This window comes from Acanthochromis polyacanthus, chromosome 6 (genome assembly GCF_021347895.1).
Source record: "Acanthochromis polyacanthus isolate Apoly-LR-REF ecotype Palm Island chromosome 6, KAUST_Apoly_ChrSc, whole genome shotgun sequence".
In the NCBI taxonomy this organism is placed as follows: domain Eukaryota; kingdom Metazoa; phylum Chordata; class Actinopteri; family Pomacentridae; genus Acanthochromis; species Acanthochromis polyacanthus.
This window is the reverse complement of record NC_067118.1, coordinates 41646227-41667077: the sequence shown is the minus strand read 5'-3', so window position 1 is coordinate 41667077 and position 20851 is coordinate 41646227. Positions and strand designations below refer to the sequence as shown.

The 20851-nt window shown below is 43.7% G+C and overlaps 1 protein-coding gene across 7 annotated transcripts in view; it reads right to left on the bottom strand.

The window, feature by feature from the left end:
* prdm16 (PR domain containing 16) overlaps positions 1-20851 on the bottom strand; it is a 201483-nt gene that overhangs the window by 82485 nt on the left and 98147 nt on the right. For all 7 annotated transcript variants that reach the window (XM_051949247.1, XM_051949248.1, XM_051949250.1 and 4 more), the window contains exon 3: positions 10663-10710. In XM_051949247.1, coding sequence (XP_051805207.1) covers positions 10663-10710 — 48 coding nt within the window. The remainder of the gene's footprint in view (positions 1-10662; positions 10711-20851) is intronic.

Sequence of the window (20851 nt, the reverse complement as noted above, 5' to 3'; positions counted from 1 at the left end):
AGAAAAAAATTCATTCCTTGTTGTACTTCCAAGTTTTTGATTATTTTTCCGTTATCAGTGAGGCTCCTCATTTACCTGGATGTCCATCACCTGCTAACAGCTGCTCTTACTCTCTCTATAAGAAACGGACTGTGCATTCTTTTTCTTTCTAATTTCAAGCCTCTGTGCTGAAACTCTTGTGTGCTTTAGTGAAAATAGCTGATGAATTTTGGAACTTTCCAGCCACCGTAGAAGACAAACAAAACAGCACAATTTCTGGCCTATCTGGGGCCCATCAAACACACACCGAAAACACACCAGCGCGGATGTTCACGTATGAAGACAGTCATCCAGAGCCGCCTGAACACACGGCACGCTTCACTTACCACTCTGCGGCTAAAAGCTCCCCTAAGACCTGTTACGCCCAGACACACTCCCGCCATCTCCTCATCCCTCACTTCTACATCTCTCCCTCACCCCACGCTCACTTTTCTTTTCTTTTTTTCCTGGTGAATTGTCAAATGTTTTGTCTATCGAAAACATTCAAGGGGGCAAAGCGACGTGTGGACGCTGGGATGGACGGAGGGATGGGTAGGTGGGTGGGTGTAGAAAGTGGGATCTTTTTCACATGACCTTGCGTTGACGGGGCCGGCCTCTTTCTCCCCCCCCAGCTCTCTGTCTCTCCTCCCCAGACGGGCTGTGTCTGTGACTGGCCTGGCAGTTCTTGCCTCTCTTGGGCATTCTGGCATTCCTCCCCGTCATGCCCTCCCATCCCCCTGCCTCCGGCTGTCTCTTGAGCTCTGAGCGTTTCCATCTTTACCGTCGCTCGCTGTTTAACTCCATCTTTTGCCCGTCTATCTACAGACACGGCGTTCTGTCAACATGTCGCCTCCTCTCATGCCATCTCTGCTTCTCCGGCAGCTTGTTTTCTTTTTTCTTTTTTTACTTTTCCTCTTTTTCTTTAGGTTGATTAATGACATGTAGTGAAAACCCCCCAACAAACAGGAAAGCTACGCCAACTCTCAAGCAGTGTGTCAACAGGTTTCCTTTTCTAAATCGCATGTAAAGCCATCCACGCAGCAGAAAGTGCTAAAATAACCTGTGGGATATTCTGAGTTATGCGCATATTCTCATCTGAAACAGCTGAAAATGATATTTAAAGGTAGATGTGCCTGCAGGGAAAACCTCCTCCTTGTGATGTGAAGTGTCGAGTGTTCCCAGCCGTTCTCGTGTGCAGACGAATCTTTATCTCCCTCTCCTGACACGTGAAAATATTTTTGATGAACAGGACCACACAACTCTCCGCTCTAACCCTCCCCTGGCTTCTGTGTCTCCGTGGCAACGCCATGCGGATTGTCATGTTATTATCACCGATGCTTGACCAGCCGGCCCTCCGTATTCACTCCGTCTGCCTTAATGGACTCACTGCTTTCTTGACAGACAAGACGGAGTGTGTGTCAGTGTGCGTTTGTGTGTGTGTGTGTGTGTGTGTGCATGTGCGTTTCTGTTGCTATTCTGAAGCATCTGAGCAGCGAATGTTCTTAAAAGCACCGCGAGATGATGTTAATCCTACGCAGTGAGGGCATTTTAACTATGAATGATAAGGTCACGAGAGGATTTTCTAGCAGAACTGTGACTGCTTTAGAAGCGTCCTTTAAAGTGGTCTTCTGCTGTGCTGCTGTGATGCATTTCAGGACGGCTGAAGTATTGAAAAGTTGCATTTCACACACTGCTGCTTGTGGATCTGCAAAGAGACGAGCTTTGGCTGCAAGTCTTCACAACTGATTTGATTGATGAATGAGATAAAAAAAAATGGCAAGCCTTGGTGGTACAACTGCAAAGGTGATCAGAAAAGACAGCGAACATCTTCGTAGTTGCAAAATATTGCATTTGAAGACTCTCAAAGGACATATTCAATAAATTACACATACACTTTACTACATAAAATGAGAAGAAAAGGCTGCCATTTTCGAAAATAAATCCATAAATTGAAGCGTTTCAGACAGAGAAGTCTCGCTTAAGTAAAACTGAAGTGAATCTTGAATTAACACAAATAGGACTTCTATTGCATTGTGTACTTCACACTTCATGCCTTTGCTTTTCTACTTATGTTCATATCTACAGGACTTATTTTTCCACTTATGTTTATGTACATATTTTTTGTACAGCTGATATTTGTAAGAGTTTACACAGGAGCAATTTCCTCCTCAGGGATCAATAAAAAATGTCAGATTCTGATTAAGACATGGAGCTGAGGATATAATTATTCCACAACACAATGTCCCCATGTGAGCGGTAAAAAACAAAAAACAAATGTGAGAAAGTGAATGTGTGTGCATACGTGTGAGGAAACTCATATGACAGCCCCCGCAACCGTCAAGACTATCGGCCTCCTTCTTTTGTTGGGTGACCCCGGAGAATGTGGTGGGAATGGCCACTGGGAGAGAGATTATGAAGAGACAAAGACTGCGAGAGGGAACGAGAGAGAGGGACAGAAAGAGTGAAAGGCAGAAGAAAAGAAAGAAAGGGATAGAGAGAAGGAGGGAGAGAGACAGGGGTCAGGGAGCCAGCTGATGTGAAAGTGCCTCCGATCACCTCGTGCTTCTCCTCCGCCCCCTCGCTCTGTCTCTCTCTATCTGTTCCACTCTTTCTCTCGTTCCCACTTGAATTCCTCTCCCAGCGCTTCACTCCGACGTGACGTTGGTTTTCGATCGGCGATAACAACAGAGATGCGTCAGTCAAGGCCCACACATGCACACTGGACACACACACACACACGAGTTAAAAGTGCCACTGCAAGTTAAAAGTGGCTCTCACACACACACATGCATGAACACAGTGACACACAGCAGCGGCCATTGAGTGAAAGCTCCTCACAGGGCATAATGACAGCATTCTGCACTAACCATAGTTGGGACAGTTCCCACAGACAAGACAGACAGAGAAAGAGAAAGAGCATTTCTTTCTGTCTTCACCTCTCCTCCTACTCCCCACCTCCTCTCCAACAACCCTGACTTTGTCTGGACCATGTGACCCTCCACGAACCGACGCTATTGGCCAACAAAGTCTGGACATATGAATCTTCTATCGAAAACATTAAAGGAGCACTTCACCAAAAAAAACCTGTCTTCTTAGTATTCCCAGCTTTGTGGATTTAAAGTTAGGAGATGTCTGTCACTGCTCAAAGCATAATTGATACATAATCAATAAGAAAATCAACACATAACTCAATATGATACCTTTACTAGAGATATGTTCATGCATGTGATGACCCAGGAGGAGCATAGACTGAAGTTTTGTGCATATTTTTGAATGTTGGGAGCACAGAAATATGTCTGTAGGAGTAGTTTAAGAAGCTTACAGTATCAGGTGGTAAAACGCATTTAAACAAAGTTCAGATATTTCTTAAAATACATGTGTGCGCTCAGTTTAAGCCTATTTATCTGTCTGTTTGTGCACATTTTGGCTTTTTGAATCATGGTTTCTTTGTTTGAGTCCACATAATTTACTTGATTGAGCCAAAAAGTTGAAAGCCCTAGTGGTGCAACGGCAAAGGTATTCACAGAAGTTGCAGCTGGAAAATATTTAATCATGAAGACTCTTGCCTAGGCCAATATTTGATAAGGTATTCATAGGAATAAAATATATGTGGAATAAGTTTAGATTTTATTACATGAAATGACAAAAAGGATGTCACTTTTTGAAAATAAATCCAACAATGTGTCATAGCAGAAAGCAGTTTTAGAAGTTATGCTACATCTAGAGGCTAAAGGCTTTCAGTGAAGTCCAAACATTCCCCCAACATACATGATTTCGACAGCGTCGGCTCGATCTCGGCCTATTTATCTGTCTGCCTGCATGACACCACACCCCATTCTTCCAGAACCTCCACACAAACTCTGGATGCAAGCTCAGCGTCAACCGCCTCCGGTTTCAGACCGCTTTTTTCCCCTCCGGCGTCATCGGACTTGACACAGCGCCGCATTTCGTGGTGTGTATTTTGAAGGAGGGGGATCAAGGTGGTGAAGATGATGGTGCCAGAGGTGGTAGTGGTGTTGGGGCTGAAGCAGGGTGGAGGAGGGTAGGGGGGGCAGGTTAGGGAGCCAAACGAAAACATGTCACTCAGGCCCCATTAAAACGTAACCCTGCCCAGCAGAAGAAAGAGACCCGTATCATCATTAAGTCATCTCGGGGCGCAGCAAAAACCGCAAATATTATTCCTACATCTCCCCCCAAACCCAACACACACACACACACACTCACACACTCCTCCCCTTCTTTTCCTTCAGATGACAGAGAAGATGGGATGATTGGAGCTACGGTGTGTTTGCTTACTGCCAAAGAGTGACAAGAAGAGGTTTGGAAACTTCCTGATCATGCCACAATTTGTGTGTTTTTTTTTTCTTTTGCAGGGTAGTGAAGATAATCTCATACAGTGTAAAGTTTTATGCATCTATGTATGTCTCTATCCATCTATCTATACAACATTATAAAGTACAGAAAATCAGGAAAATTGTTTGCTTTCAGAAGCTGGAATCGACCTTTTCTTGGTATTTTTGCTTGATAAATGTTTAGATTACTGAATACTGGATTAATTAATCATTTCAGCCCCTCATCCATCCATCAGGGCATGCACATGCAGCTATTCTGAGTGCAAGTGTAAAGGAGATGCTTCGTTGTAATCCAACTTTAGGCCTGCAGTGTGTTTAGTATCTGTGTCTGAGCACGCTGCAGAGAGCCACCTCTGTAACCGGGGGGCATTTGTGACGCTCGGCATTATGAAAAATGACTTGCCCCTGTGGCACACCAGGGTGGCAGTGATTATAATATCCAGATAATCATTTCAAACAAATTATCATAATTATCAATCAATCATGAGCCTATTTAAGCAGGGTGGTGGGGAGGGAGGGGGGCATGCCGTGCTGCTGGCAGAGGGTAAACCATGGCCCGGAGCACTGGATCACTTCTGTGACCCATGAGCCTCCCCCCTGTCCGCATAATAGCCCTCATACATTTAGGGCCATTTAGCTTGTGTATTTAGAGACTCAATTCCCCAGCTTGATATGAAGGGGGGGGGGCAAAGATGCTCGGTGCGTGCACGTACACACCCGTGGACTCACAACTGCAGCTGACCCCCATCTGGCTCCCCAGTCTTTCAACATGGAGTGGGAAAAGCCTACTTATAGGTCAGAGTTCACATCAACCCCTGTCATATTCCCATTTACAGCTAATGCCGCATCTAAAACCCACATTTACTGCAAAACACTGCACTACGGCGCAGACGAAATAGAGCTTGAGAAGCAGCAGAAATCTATAAAATAACGACTCCGAATGAAGACGTGTATCAGTACATGGAGGCGTGTTCCCATTCAGTCGGACAAATAAGACGGGAAGAGCGAAACAGACAGAGCAACAGAGGCTCGATGGTCTTAAAGAGATATTCCGCTGTATCTTTCGGCCGTAAATCCGCTGTGAAAAGCGGCGTGAATTGATTCAATCTCAGTGGTATTGAGAGGCGAATGAATGGGGCTCGGAGGGAGAGAGAGGGAGAAAATGAGAGAGCGAGGAGAGATAGAAAGAGAGAGAGATAGATAGTAGCCTTCGGGGGAGATGATCGTCTTGGGAAAAAAGCAATCAGTGCTCATTGATTTTCTCTGCTGGTTGAATGGAGGGTGTCTATCTGGAAGTCATTATCTGCCATCTGATCTGCTGGAGTGTTTACACACGTCGGCACGGACAGCAGCGCTCTTCTGAAGATGAGGATTAACACACCCACAGACAAACACACACACACACACACACACACACAGAGCACAGACTGTCTTCTCTTTTTCCCCTGCTACGTATCTAACCGGCACTTTTAAACCCGAGGAATCCAAAAAAGAAAACACAAGCCCTCCAATGCCCTACTAAGCCCCCCACAGACAAACTTACAGACTTAAGTGTATGTGCAGTGTGTGAATGAGAACATACATAAGCAGGGCCTAGACAGCTAAACAGACAGATAGTCCGGTTTTGTATGGGCGGCCCAGACCAAAGCAAACAATCCCTGATCCTATCACCAACAGCCACTGATAGCGATCTATAGCTGCAACAACACCGTCCTGTCTGCGGAGAAAGAGAGCTCGGATGAAATGAGTGGAAGAAGATGGAAGAAGTAAGCAGTGAGGGGATTCAGATAACAGATCTTTTTATTTTCTGTCCGTGTGTGTGTGGCGTGAAGATGCGAGTGACTTTCTGGTGCATGTGTGCATAAGCCAATACGGCTCAGCAGGCACAGGATATGAATCCAAGGCCTTAAACTACACACACACACGCACACACACACACGCACACGCACACACACACACACACACACACACACACACACACACACACACACACACACACACACACACACACACACACACATGCACATGCACACACAGACATAAGGGCAGCTCTGGGCAGCTTTCAGTAAGTGGGGCTGGAGAAGCTACAATAATATCGTTGCTTCCATTTTATCCCCTGCCTTATCCCTGACTTTTGCCTTTAGACTGACGCAGAAACGTGGACTGAGCCCGCGTTTGTGGTCAATTCCAATGTGTTAGTACAAGGCGAGGGTTCTTAAAACATAATTCTATTAAAGAATGCAAACTAATTTTAATATCTTATTCATTTTTTACTTGAATTGACTCTTCATTTTTGTTTTTGACTCTTTTTCAACTCATTTTTTAAAACTTTCTAGACCCTCTACAGATTGTTTTCTTTCTTAAATTGTGCATTGTGTATTCAAGGGTGCTCTATAAAAAGGCTCCTGCTACATTATTACTTGGAATTACTATACAATTACAACTAGAAGCTAATCCATCCACCCGTGCATGAACAGTATTCTGCCCATTTTGTGCATGATCTGGCAGAACGCCTGCACAAATCATCTAATTATCATCGAGGCTAAAATAAAGCTCACATTAATTCAATAACACACACCGTAGTAGATACTCCTCTCTGTGTAAAATTCATGTAGTTACATGAATATAGTTATAGTTACATAGAACTAGTTTATTCGCAAGCTACAACTCAATTAACATTCTGCTTTAATCAAGCATAGTGACGGTAATGACATGGTGGAGGAAGGAGAAGTCGGGGTGTGTGTGTGTGTGTGTGTCCTGTGTTTATGTGTGTGACTGTATGTGGATGAATGAGTCATGTCATAAGGAATGGCTCATGCATAATTTCATTCATATTCATAACAGGCATGTGGTCTGCCACCGCCCGATGAGGGCCCACCGCAACTCACACTCTGCATAATGAGATGTGGCCTCTGTGTATGTGTGTGTGTGTGTGTGTGTTTGGATTATACGTACTGTAGGTAGGCATACTGTATGTCTGTGTTCTGTCGTCTGTGTGAGCCAGAGTGTGTGCATTAAAACGTTATGCTTCTATCTGTGCATGCATGTCTACTATATGTATCTGAGAGTGAGTGTGTGTGTGTGTGTGTCTATGAGAACATGTGCGTGCAGAGCGCAGTGCAACGGGCCACTCTCATGTGGAAGGTGGTTAGGTAGTTTATAAAACCAAGTAGGTTTTTCCACATCGTACGAACATGTGGGGAACACGGAACAGCCCAAACCACCTGCGGTCAACTCTTAAAATAAGCTCATTGACTAATGTAGGATTTCAAATCAACCAAGCAGTCGGTGATTTACATGCCCGCCTGCCTGTTTATAGAAGGTGCAGCAACGAGACCCTTGACCCGAAATGCAAATGAGTAAATTTAAGTGGTTTCGTTTTTACAAGAGCCAAACCTGGGAAATTACGCCAGAGGAGATTTTAAGTGAAATGCATTTTTCCAAACGCTGCTCACAAGGCGTCTCTGTGGCGTCCCCAAGTTCTCTCCCAGCTTTCTTTGACCCTCATGTTGTCTTTGAGTCTGAAATGACTCTGTCACTAAGTTTAATAGTACAGAAAACCCTCTAAATGACCCTTTTTACAACTTGAAATTCGATTGCTTTTCCTAAAGTGAAATCCTTACTATTGTTGTCGGTTATGCACCTTGTGGGTGGGAGCAATGATTCAAAAGATGGGAGAAGATTCGTGTTTTGTAGCCGAGTTTTTGCAGTTGAATTCCATTGCGCAGTACAAAGCACACTGTTGTTTCCTTTCAAAAATGCATTTCAAGTTACTTTCTGCTCATTTCTGGTACTTTCTTAGGATATAGAAGTACTATAATAATGTTTAGACCTACGCAGTACCTTTCGCAGTAATAATAGTGATAATAAACCTCTACTTTAGAAAAGAAAACTGTTATAACGTGAGATGTAATAAAAATGAGCGGTGTCCAATGATTAAATTCAGTCTTTCTGCCCTCTGAAGAGCAAAAAAACAGACATTCACAAAGTGTGTGATGCATGACAGGTTGATTCTTCATGTAAAATAGATTTTTGGTTGAAAATTCAATGAAGCTGCTCTTATTTTGGAGGCTCAGGGGAGGACAAGGGGAGCTGGATTTTGTTTTGAAAAATAGCCCATCATTAGCTCTGCCGCTGTTTTTTTGACCACTCTGTCATGTAATATAAGACAAAAATGAAAATCGCAGTTATGAATCCTTTGACAAGTTCACAGCATCCAAAATATGTCAGCCTGTTCACATTAGGGCTGGACCCGAATATCCGAATATTCGTTCGCTATGGCGGTATCCGGATATTAATTTTGGTATCAGAATATTCGCCCCCCCACCCCCCCCACCCCCCCCCCCACCCCGGTCGAACGTGCAGAACGAATATTCGGATATTCGTCTTTAATAGGGCCCGAATATTCGGAGGCCAGAAACCACTATTCGGGCCAGCCCTAGTTCACATGCTGTAAAATAATGTTGACGGTTACTGCACTGTGAGTTCAGTCAGTCCAATTTTAGGTCCAAAAAGCTCAACCTCAGATGTGGGTTTTGCTGGTTTTCACGTCACGCATTGCTCATCTGAAACTCTAATCTGATGAAACACCATATAAGTTATCGCTGCTCCATTTTCAGCCATTGATTTCAAACATCCTGCCATCGACTCGGGTCGGAGCTGCGCCTGTGTGGCTTCGTTACTTCTCAGACAGAGCGTGCCCTCTGTGGCCGCCATTGTTCTTTCATGGACCATTAGATGAACATGAACTCTCTTGCTGTTCCGTTTTGACCCGGTGACACTGGCCGTAAAAACAAACTGCCCAGCCTCCTCAATAAATTTATCACCTCATAAAGTGGTCAGTGACTGGTCAATGAGTCGTATCGGTCACAGTGTGCTGGGAGCATCGGTGTTTGTGTCTGAGGGGGAGAGGGGCAAAATCCTTGTCTGTTTGTCCTCTGAAGCGCTTGCTTATGAATACAGCGTAAAAAAATATATTTTTTCACTCAAATGCTTGATCTATGATCTTCATAACATGTTAGACCCTCCAGAAAAACACGGGCAAAAATCCTTGATTCCGCGGGCTAAAATCCTTGATTATGTGAATAAATATGCGGGGTTTTTATGCCATTTTATGTGGGGAAAGTTGCAAAGTATGCGAATAGTTGTGAAATATGCAAAAAGATGGGAAATATGTAAGAACTGGGAAAAAAGGTGATTCTTCTCCTACATCCTGTTACTAGGACACACACATCCCTTACTGAGGTTAAAACACTTTCCTATTATATTTTTAAGAAATTGTAATTGGGGTTTAACCACACACACGCATACACACCCTGGTGCGCTCCTTCACTCACACACACACGCACGCACGCACGCACGCACACACAGCGCACTCCCTGGAGAAGTCGTGGAGAAGTGCTGCAACACGGTTGATTTTCTTCGGTGCTCCAGAACGATGTTGCATGGGGTGCAAAAAAGTTTCCCCCCCACTTTCCTGCAGTAAATCTGGGTACTGTTTTGCCCGGTCTCTGGCTGAACTATTCGTAGGTAAATGTGATCTTTGAGCGTTCGGCGTTCTTGTTTTTCGTCTCTGAGCGCCGCGCTCTGCATCAGCTCGTGCTTCTAGTGTGTGTGTGAATCCACGAACTGATGACGTCAGGCCGGGCGTCACATAAAAACTCACTCACAACTCCATTTATATCGGTTATAGTTTTCTCATTTTATGCGGAAATTGTGAAATCAAGCAGGACCCGCATATTTCTCTTTTTTTTCGTGGAAACGTGAGATTCTCGCGGAAATTATGCGCTGTTTTGCGGGGATTATGCGGCCTTTTGGGAAATAATTGACCCGCGCATAATCAGCGGCATTTTGGTGATTAATGCGGGAATTCATGCGATCGCATAATCGCGTTTTTCTGGAGGGTCTAACATGTATGCTCTGCTGAAGATTTTAAAAAAAAAGCTCAGCAAAGTTGTTAAAATCATCTGTTACTTTTATTCAAGCACAACAGACTACAATCTGAGTCAGAGGAGCCATTCTGAGATGCCTCCTGAAACAAAACTGCAACTAAATTCAAAATATACTCACTGTGATCCTCAAACAGAGAACAAAGAAGACGTAATTTACTGTCCCGCAAAGGCATGTATACAAGTTGTACTTTTTGTGATTGCTACAAACTGCCGCTTTGTTACTTCACCCTCCGAACAACTTTGAAACCTTTGATAAGTTGGGAAAATAAGTGAGGATAGTTATGATGCAGGAGACAGAGAAAGGATTTATAAAGTCGTCTGAAGAGGTAGAACTATCCTACCTTTTTGATGCAGCTGTCAGGGGAGTCATCTTCATGGTCATTCATCATCTGTGGGGAAAAACAAAGACATACATGAGGGTTTGATCATAGAAATTAAGTGGAAAAAAAGATTAATTTTTGATTTTGATTGAGAAGAAAGTCTCTCTGTTAAAGCATTAGAGGAAAATATTGATTCCATCTCTTCAAAATGGCCTCATCCGTGGGCTGTGGCCATCACGGCTTGATGACAAGAGCACAGGGTGTTCACGGTTCATCACACAGGCCCTCAGGGCTACAAATGTGACCAGAGGGATATAATAATGGACTGGGAGGTCACAAAAACACGCGCACAAGCAAACACAACACTCCACACATTCTGATGAACGAATAGCCCCACATTTAATTCTCCGCCGCGGCATTGCAGGAAATTTCTCGTGTGTGAGTGTGGCAGTGAGTGTGTGTATAATTAAGCCTTCAAGCCATATTTACTGGGGGCAGATGGGTGGTAGAATGCTCCCAGTGTCTGCCAGAGGAAATGAAGGAAGTGGGGGAATGATGATGAGATGGGGCTGCTCCGCCTGCCATGAGAGGGTATTTCACCCCGAATGGTCACCCAGACTTCATCTGTCTGTCTTTTCCTCGGCCCCTCTGAAGCCCATTGATGGCAAACGAGGATCAAAGAAGAGACGCAGACTGTTTTCAGAGCAGTTTTAGGCGGGGTTTCGGATCGGCATAGTGCTTTTACAGAGTTTTAGGTGAAATTAGGCCCATAAAACTTCTCCGAGCACAGACACCCAGCATATCTGAGCCTTCCTGTTCCTGCTCCCTATCCTCCCCATCTGCCCTTTAACAGTAGCTGTGTTGTTTGGGGGCGTTGTGACAAGACTGGCTGCCTTTATATTAGAGCTAACATATTAATGTTTGTATTTCCTTAACCAACGTGGCCCACTGTGATTGGGAAAGAGACATTTATCTGCTGTGGGATCTCCCATGGAAACTGTGGGGCTATTCTTTGAATTCTGGCATACAGCAGCTTCATTTATCTACCTTTCTGTACAAGGCTTCAATTCACATAAAATGATTGTGAACATGAGCTTTAAGTCGTGCCCGCTCACATGCAGATAATCGCATTTTTCCTTCGGTGAAACAGAAAAACAGCAATTAGGAAACATAGTAGCACACAGAAGTTTACTCTCTTTCCTTCTTCTCAGTCAACAGCGAGCCAGATGTGCCACATGCACACAGATGTGCCATACTCCACGGTTTCCTACATTAAGCTGTCAAGGGATGTGCTTCTAAGCCTCGCCAAATGGAAGTAATTACACCACAGACACTTACAGCGGTGTTCTCAGCCTACTTACTGTACACATCATCTAAACCCTCACAGACGCATCCTGTTCCCGAGATCAGCTTCAAACAAAGCAACGGTAAACATGTCATCAAATCTGTCAAATAGTTTTCACCGGTAACGGCGGCTCTTCCGTTTTCGAGTTTTCGGCGCTCGATGAAAGTTTCGATGTCGTTAATTCATCAACACGCGTCACAGATGAATGAGCTAATAAACAAAACACCGTTCTATAGCAGTTTTTCCGTTCTTTTTGACGTTATTTGAACATTTACAGTGCATCATAGTGAGCGTGTTAATCTGTTTTTAATTATAAACGTACAAAACAAAAGTTGGACATGAAATAAATGTGCAATCTCTGTGCACATTATGTTAGAATTTATCAGCAGTTATGAATTTTTAGCCCCTGTGCAGCATCTTGAAAAATGCTTCTTGCAAAAATAGCCACAGATGCAAATTAGCTGGTTTAAAAGGAAAGGGAAATGGATTACAAATTATCCAAAATCAAATAAACGTAATTTATTTTTCTTGGTTTACTTAGCAATTTATTGGTTTTATGGAACACAAAGCATAATCTTTAAATTCAACGACTGTTTAAAGGGACCTCAGGATGACTGTTCACCAGAAGAAAAGATAAATTAGCTTAATGTGTCTGAAAAAGTAAACGTTAAATGTGGGAATACGACTGACAGTGAAACAGCGAGAGCGTAGAAGAGGAAGGTTGGATGTGGGGTGGAAGGGGGGGGAGACTGTTTCCCCTTTTCTTGTAATGCACCAAACCAGCTGCAACAGTTTACAAAACCAACAGCTTGGCTGGGTCATCTAAAATGCTACCAGGCGTTCGACAACTATAGGAGAATTTCTGGACTTTCCCCCCGCTCTGCTCAGCTACATGCCAAGTGTAAATATGTGTGTGTATCAAATTGTGCAAGAGTAACCTAAAACTCTAGAAGACATGCAAGCAGACATGAGTGGTTTTACTGATGCCTTAATGTCTTTCAGCTTTAGGTGGGGGGTCTGGACTGTGTGGGCGCTCCACCATCCAAACCTCACTTTTGCATCCAGGAACAGTTCATTGTCAGAAACATACTAATTATAAAGCTTCCTGAGTTTGAGTTGCATGCACTTCTAGTCTAGATTGGCTGTGCACTGAAAAGCGACCCGATAAGAAGCTTTTGTTAAAAGTTCAATTTGAAGATTGGTGCTTAACAGGATTTTCAGCACTAAAGAGAAAGAGCTTGTGCAGTGATGACAATACCTTCAACACAAAGGCAGGTGGCATGCTTTTCCAGTGCTGGCACTCACATGTATACACTAACTCATACCAGACAAACACACACACAGAAAATACTCTAGCCTCGCAGCAGAACCCACCCAAACAAATAAATAAGCTATTAATTAGGGACGGAAAATGTGATTGGCCACTGACTGGCGGAGCTATGATTTATTGCACGTGTCACCGTCATCTCAAAGTGACTTTTACTCCGAGCTGGTGAGACAGGTTCAAATACAGACTGACCTATGTGGAGAGGGATAGATTTTCCACTACACAGAGAGAGGTAAAATTGTCCATTTGTTCTGTATCTCGGCTGCTGAATGCTGACATGTCAATACGTCTCATGGAAAAGAGAAAACACTGAAGTGAGGGTAATTAGAAAGAGTGTGTAAATGTGTGTCTGGGCACACAGAATTCTCTCTCTGGCCCATATGACCTCAAACATAAACAAATCCAGTCGTGGCTTGATGAAAGTGCAGCCACCTGCAGAATCCTTCCACCGAGAGCTGTCCAGACCCTCATTAGGAGTATACGTAACCGTGTGAGTGTGTTTGCGCATGTGAGAGCGAGTGTAACTCACTGTGTCTGCGGTGTGTGCTGCTCTCACCCAAGACGGGAGGGAAAACCCCACCATTATTAGTTTCATAGCACAGCTTTTGTTATTGGACAGAGTCAGGAGTTTTTCAACACCACTTTAGCACCATTCGTATTGACATGCCGTGATGACCGAGCGGACAAAAGAAAACACGACGTGGGGAGAGACACTCAGCGAGTGGACCGCCTCGTTGTTTTTGCAAGATCCGTCACAGGCTAAAACACATGACGGAGCGAAATCCCTCTCCGTTTATTTCCAGAACTCATTTAAAACGAAAAAACAAAACCCGAGCGGGGTTCCTGCAGAAGGCCCGTAAAGCACATGTGGAGGTTTTGCAAGTAAAGCGAAAGTCAGTCCTTTAAAGAAGGACTCGTACAGTAATCTTCTAGTCACACAATACACCAAGAAAGAAGAGTGAGTAAGTAGCCATAGCAACCACAAAAGAAGACGACCTAACAAAGCTTGCTCATCATCGTCCACAGGCGTGAGGAGAAGACGAGGGCCCCACTTGGAGGTTTGCACCGTAGGAAAATGTTAGCATTCTGTTGCCAAAAACAATTCTCCTCAACTCTGGATAATATGAGGCAATACAGCAACACGGCCCAATAGATGGCTGCGGATGTCACAAAGCCACAAGTTTCCAAAAAGAAACAGCAGCAAACAAACCTCAGGGCTTTTTGAACCAAGGCCTTGACTGACAACTCATTGGCTGCAACAGCCACACCAAGAAAGCCACAAATTGAAAGTTTTGCTACGCATTTATTGGGAACTTTTGCAGCTTCTTGGCACACTGACAGAACTTCACTGTGGTGGCAATGCCCTGGATGGGTTATTGATCTTTTTGATGTATAGATGGGAGAGGAAGTGGTCTTTCACTGTGGCTCGTGTTGAATAATAAACTGCAGAGAAAGTGTATTTTTGTCAAGGAGTAAGAAATAAAAAAAATAGAAAGAGAGAAAAATGAAAGAGAAGTTCCTGGCTCTCATTGCTGGAGCCTTTAAAGTAGGAGCAAAGCGGCATGTCATACATGATCTCAACAAATGGATCTGACTCCTCAGACTCCCAGATACTGGCAAATCTGATCGGAACACTTTACAATCAATGAAACTACATCGTTGGCCCAAAAAAGGAAGAAAAAGGAGGGATAACAGGTCTCCAGTGCTTTTCTCTGGGGTTTCTTGCTATCATTTCAAATCCCTGATAACAAACCTCGTACACTTTCCTGCCAGAGGCTGCTTGACTGAGGATACACGTCTGATTCAGTCTGCTTTTTAGCATGAAGTCAGATAGCGCCTGCTTCCATGTCTTTTCTCTGGCTTGTCCTCTAAAACGGTGTAAAATGCGGCTATTTCAGGACTTCGCAGAGATAGGCGCTTTGACAGCTGACCCAAAACAAGACCAAGGCTATGACATCTGAAAAACATGCCTCAACAATGAGGTTGCTCCTAGAGCTTAAGGAGTAGGAAGACTAAGGCAGGAGGAAAGGAAGCAGGGCAGAAATTTGCTCGGCTAAATACCAGGAAGCTGGGCGTTCGTCAGATAGAAAATATTAATAAGCAGAAGACTTGAGGTGTTTTAGCCAAAGCAAACATCAAGGGCACTGCTGATAGGGAGCTCTCTTGCTCCTGATCTTTCTTTGTCTTGGTCGACACAGAAGATAACTCTGAATATATTCACTGATTACCCACTGTTATCTCGACTTTGACACGAAGCTTAATGTGAGAAAAATTACACGAATCATTAAGTCGAAAGAATGCATTGTCTGAAAGAAACAGGTGAGATCAGATTTGTTCGACACGTATCACACTGAGCTAAAGCTAAACTCTGTTACCCAACCCTACACCCAGATGGGTCAGGGTGCGGCCCGTGACGGAACTTAGAACTGTTGGTGAGATAGAGCTTAGTGCACAAAGGTTAGATTTGGAAGGCAAACACTCAGACCTATTGTGCGACTCTGGAAAGTCACGGCCTCTTGTCAAATACAAGAGGCTGATATTTACAGAACAAGCTTTGACCCTGGATGTCCCGAGAGTCTTTGTGTGATTTATGAAGAAAATGCCGTAGTGAAATGTCCTTACAGGGTTTACGTTGACCCCGGACAGGCATGTCTCATCATTTCAATGTCCTGTATGATTCACAGATCTTGCACAGACATGCAGTCTCGACGCCACTCACTTGAGCACATCAAACATTTGCAGTCATACATCTGACTTTGAAGTTATTTCTCTGTAGGAAAATGATGTTAGGAGCTGGGCTTTGCACTTAGTCAGCAAACAAACCTTGAGAAAGAAGCTCATTTCCATGAAAAGGAGAGTGAGAGGAATGCAAAAGGGAGGTGGAGGGAGGAGGAAGAGAGCAGGATTTTGCAAATTTATTAAAAGGGTCATATTTTCATGGGAGCCTTGTACGACCATCCATCACCTGACGTCCAAGGCCCCTTATCCTTTTAGGGCCGCTGATTCTGAACTTGATATCGACAGAACCATACAGATAAATTATCTGCTTGGCCTCCGCTTTATTGATAAGTCATTTGGGCCGATGATCAGTAATAATCATAAGTGAAATAAGGGCGTGCCAATAGATCTTCTGCTAGCAGATGCCGTGACAGCCGCAGGGGTTGAGACCCAATAAATAACCCTACCTTTTGGCCTAAGAGGATTGCCTACACAGCACCGGCAGCTGCTGGAGCATGCCTTTCAGATAATGATATATCACGTCTTCCCTCTTCATTTTGATAAAGTTGCAGTTTATTGACATGTGGCGGCAGGAAGAAAAATCATATTGCTTTATTTCCAATGATCTCCTATTCTTCCCCTGACACACATTGCCTCTTAGCAAGCAGGAGGTTATGGGAGTAAGATTTAGGGTCCTGACTCCGGGGCGTGCAGATCGAATCAAAGGTCATGCCACAGATACTTTTCATTTCACATACCTCAGCTGAGCGGGATGCAGCCAATGCATATATGCATGTTTACATTTATGCGCTACATAAATCTGATATTGCCTCTTCAGCTCAGCAATGTCACATGTTTCATATCTCCATTTCCCCTTCGCAAACTGAATTTGTGTATTTAGAAACATATGCCAGACCACACTGTCTGTCCCTCCGTCTCGTGCCAATATGAATCCCTAATTCAAACCAGGAATTCCTTTTAGTAGGTAGAAAAGGACAGAGGAACACAGAGAGGGGGTATCTCTCATCGCATCAGGGCTTTTCTGGACAGCAACCACTGAGATATTGTCATGTGACGACTGACAACTGGCGAGTAAATTGCATATAGTTTATCGGGGCCTGGCTAAATATTTACACCGTTTGCATATTTCAACATAAACAGAGGGGTTTTGGTAGCTTTTCATTTCTCCTCTCTCTCTCTCACTCTCTCCCTCTTCACATCCAGTATATGCACAGAAACAAGAAATGTGGACAGACGGTAGTGTGAGACAGACGGAAATGAGGGAAAAGGGAGCGACATTTTGAGAAAGAGTGCGTTTTTTGCATCTGTATGTTAGCATCTGTATGTGCTCTATGTGTTAGTCGGTCAGGCATCCCCCTGCAAATCCAGGCTGTGGCTTTTCAGCATTTTTTGGATCACGCACACATATAGAAGAAGCTTGGGTGCGGGCCCAAACATAGAAGTGAAAAGTCTCTAGTGACTCGGAGGCTAAGTGCGTGTCTTTATGGGTTGGTGCCTGGGACAAGCGGGGGCTTTCTTCGGGGCTTCGAAGGTTTATACCGAGGTCAAGCTCTACACATGATGATTATGATGATGCTTGAGAAGGCCAAAGCCACGCCAAGTGACTCACTGATGAGATTTCTCAAGCAGATAAACAAACAAGGCCTGACCGTGGATTTCCTGCTCAAAGGGTATGTGTTTGTTTGTGCGCAGCGGGGTACTTTGGAAATACGAGTTTGATCCTCTGCACCAAACAGTGAACAGATTATACACACACTAGAGCCATTATATAATTACAGTAGTAACAGTCATGCAGTGCAATTATCAAACATCTCCCATAGGTCTTCTGTCTTCTTCTGTACACTCTAGTATCCGTGTTCTTCAGCCTGTCTTCACTCTCTCAATGGTCTTTTTGTGCTGGTGCGGCCTCTGTGTTTACAGGGAAGACATGGAGCTTAGCTCTTAGGTCATCGGTAGGACAGACGTGAATGGTGCAGCATGTATGGTGTGAGGAAAGAGTAAACAGATCCGAGTATTCATAGGACGCCCTTTGTTTCGACAGGTAGTCTCCGTTTTTAGTTGCTTTCATTGTGCCAATATACTTTCCAGTGGACACGTGATAAAATAGAACGCTGAAGCCGGCATCCGTCAAACATGACAGTGTTCTTTCTTCTACAGAAGCAGATCCACCGTGAGAAAAAAGACAGGTTTCTGCTTGACGAGGCTGATTCAGCCATCTAAAATGCCAAATATGAAGGCAAAGACCTGAATCAAAAACTTTTTAAACGATGAATTGCAAAGGCAACTACCACTGACTCAAGCACGTACACTATATAAATAACCAAAATAATAATGGCAGTTTAATAGTTCTAATGGTTGCTATTAGCGTGTGTATTATTTTGACTTCGATGTGCAGATAAGCCACAAAAAGCGCTTGTGTTTAACAAATGGAATGGAACTGGTACGCCGTTTATCCTTGCGATTCCTTTTGGTAGCCGATCAGATTATTTACACGGTGGAAACGTATAAAGACCAGAGCAGTTAAGTGGGCAGCTACTGCCAAATGATACTGTCTGGAGATATTGGCTAGAAATGTTTTCTTTTACTATGACGGCCAGAGATCTTGAACAGGACTTCTACAAAGAACAAAAAAGCAAAAAGACAACAAACCTGACTGCCAAATGTGTATAATTACCTCCACATCATGATGACTTGCTGTTTTCAGATTCAACCATTAAGACAATGATAGCCAAATACACTCCAAGTAAAGACTTCTGCTGCTGTTCAGATGAATGAACAAGACAACTGTACTGTCTCTGTAAGATTAGCGGATAGTTTTGTAAAGATAAACTGTTATAAAGTAAACTGCAACAACTAAATACTTTTAAAATTTGAAGCGAAGCAACACTTTGAAACACTAAAGTAACATTTAACGAATGACTGATTGAACCCACTGTGCTAATGACTCATCCACTATTGATTTGCTTAGTTTAATTTTTTGTTGCACAGCAACCTCTTTGAGGCTCTTTAGCCTGGTGTCCAGTTTTATTCCTCTGTCTTTCTGTACTCATAGTCTGTTTATCCTTGCTCTCAAGAGATAGCAACATTTATCACTACCGGAGCTGTCTCCAAGTCCACAGGATCAACCCATCACCTCCACAATAAACGTCAAGCAGCTGTGATTTATGCAGCTAATGAAATTGATTAGATGGCCACAATGTCCCAGAACTTTGCAATAGCGTGATTCACCACTGTCCTGTTCCCTCAGCTGGCTTCCAGTGTGTGTATCTGGGCTGGAACTCATAATGGGCTGTGAAAACAAGCTGCGAGACATGTTGTCCACCACCGACTTGAAAAAAACGATACAGTTACATCTTTGGAGTCTCTGTCATCAGTCTTTATGGTTTGGCCTTGAGGACACTTGGAAGAAGATATAATTGAGTGGAGATAATGTAGCAGTCCCACTCCTTTGTACAAAGGCCATCGTCTGATGTTTTTGCCATCAAAACCCAAGATGAGTTGAAGCGTCGCTGACTTTGATAATTTCAGGGACGGTCTCGGACTTCAAAAGAGCGTGTGGTAACAATGTTACAAAAGCCATGATACGATGCTGCTGCTTATCCTGGGGCACTGAATGGAAAACTGGACTTTGTGGTGCGAAACACTTGCCAAGTAGAATTTTAATATCTGACCGATCATGTCATTCCAAAGTTCAATCGCTCTCATGCCTATAAACCAAAAACTGTTCCATCGATACCAACCATTAAGATTTAGATCCTTACATCTGCAGTGAGTCAGACGAAGCCAAACACTGTCTGTGGAAGACAAAGACCACCTGTCATGTGCAGCTGAATATGAATATCCGCACAGTTGACCTTCGGGCTCATCACAAATGAGTTTATTAGCTGGGCCATATAAGGTGAAGGTTCTTTACAACCCTATTAGCGAGAAGCAAAGACTATCTCTGTCACTAAGATTGATGTTCCCCGGCTTATCGAGCGCTTCCGTTATCAGCAAAAACCTTCAGCAGGGGATACTAAGTCCCATTTGCACACCTCAGACTTAAGATTCATCAAACCTTAGAGGTCTTTATCGTGGGCATCATCAGCTGTTAAAAACTCTTATCATTATTATCTTCACCTGTGTCTCTTATACTGGTTTTATTTTATTTAATCATCATCCTCCTGGCTGTTATAGCTACAAAGGCATGATATGTAGATAGGATGCTCTTTTTTTCTAGTTTATAGCTGTCTGTCTGTCTGGCCTGTCCATGGGATGATGACAGATGACTTTATTGGGGGAGGTTGCATGGTCACAACTTGAAACTGGGATTTTCCATTAGTCATCTAAGTAGAGCAATCAGCATGGAAAATGTTTTTGCAAATATCCCCTTGACCCCCTTTTTTATGTTGTTTTTGTATCTGCAAAGCCAGAACGTGTGCAGTTCTTCAGCCATGCTTCGGTCTATTTCAATAACAAAACAGAAAAAAAAGAACCAAACAAAGAGGAGGGAAGAAATCTGATTTTGGAGCGATACACTCATTAAATGTTTTGCTCATTTTGGCCCGTGCGGTTCAAAGAGATGGTTTAAAGACAGAGAGCTGCTGGACAAACGAGGAGAGAGAGCAGGGGTGAGCTTGGTGAGAGGAAACTTATCTGTCCTTGGGCTGAGGGACAGAACACAGTGCCGGCTTTATTCGGCGTCTCGGCCCTGTCGTTAAGGAACGATGACACACTCCTCCAGGCCCACATTAATCTTTAACAGTGTGATTTCTAAAATAACACCAGTGTTTTCCCTAAGGCGCATGGGGAGAGAAGGC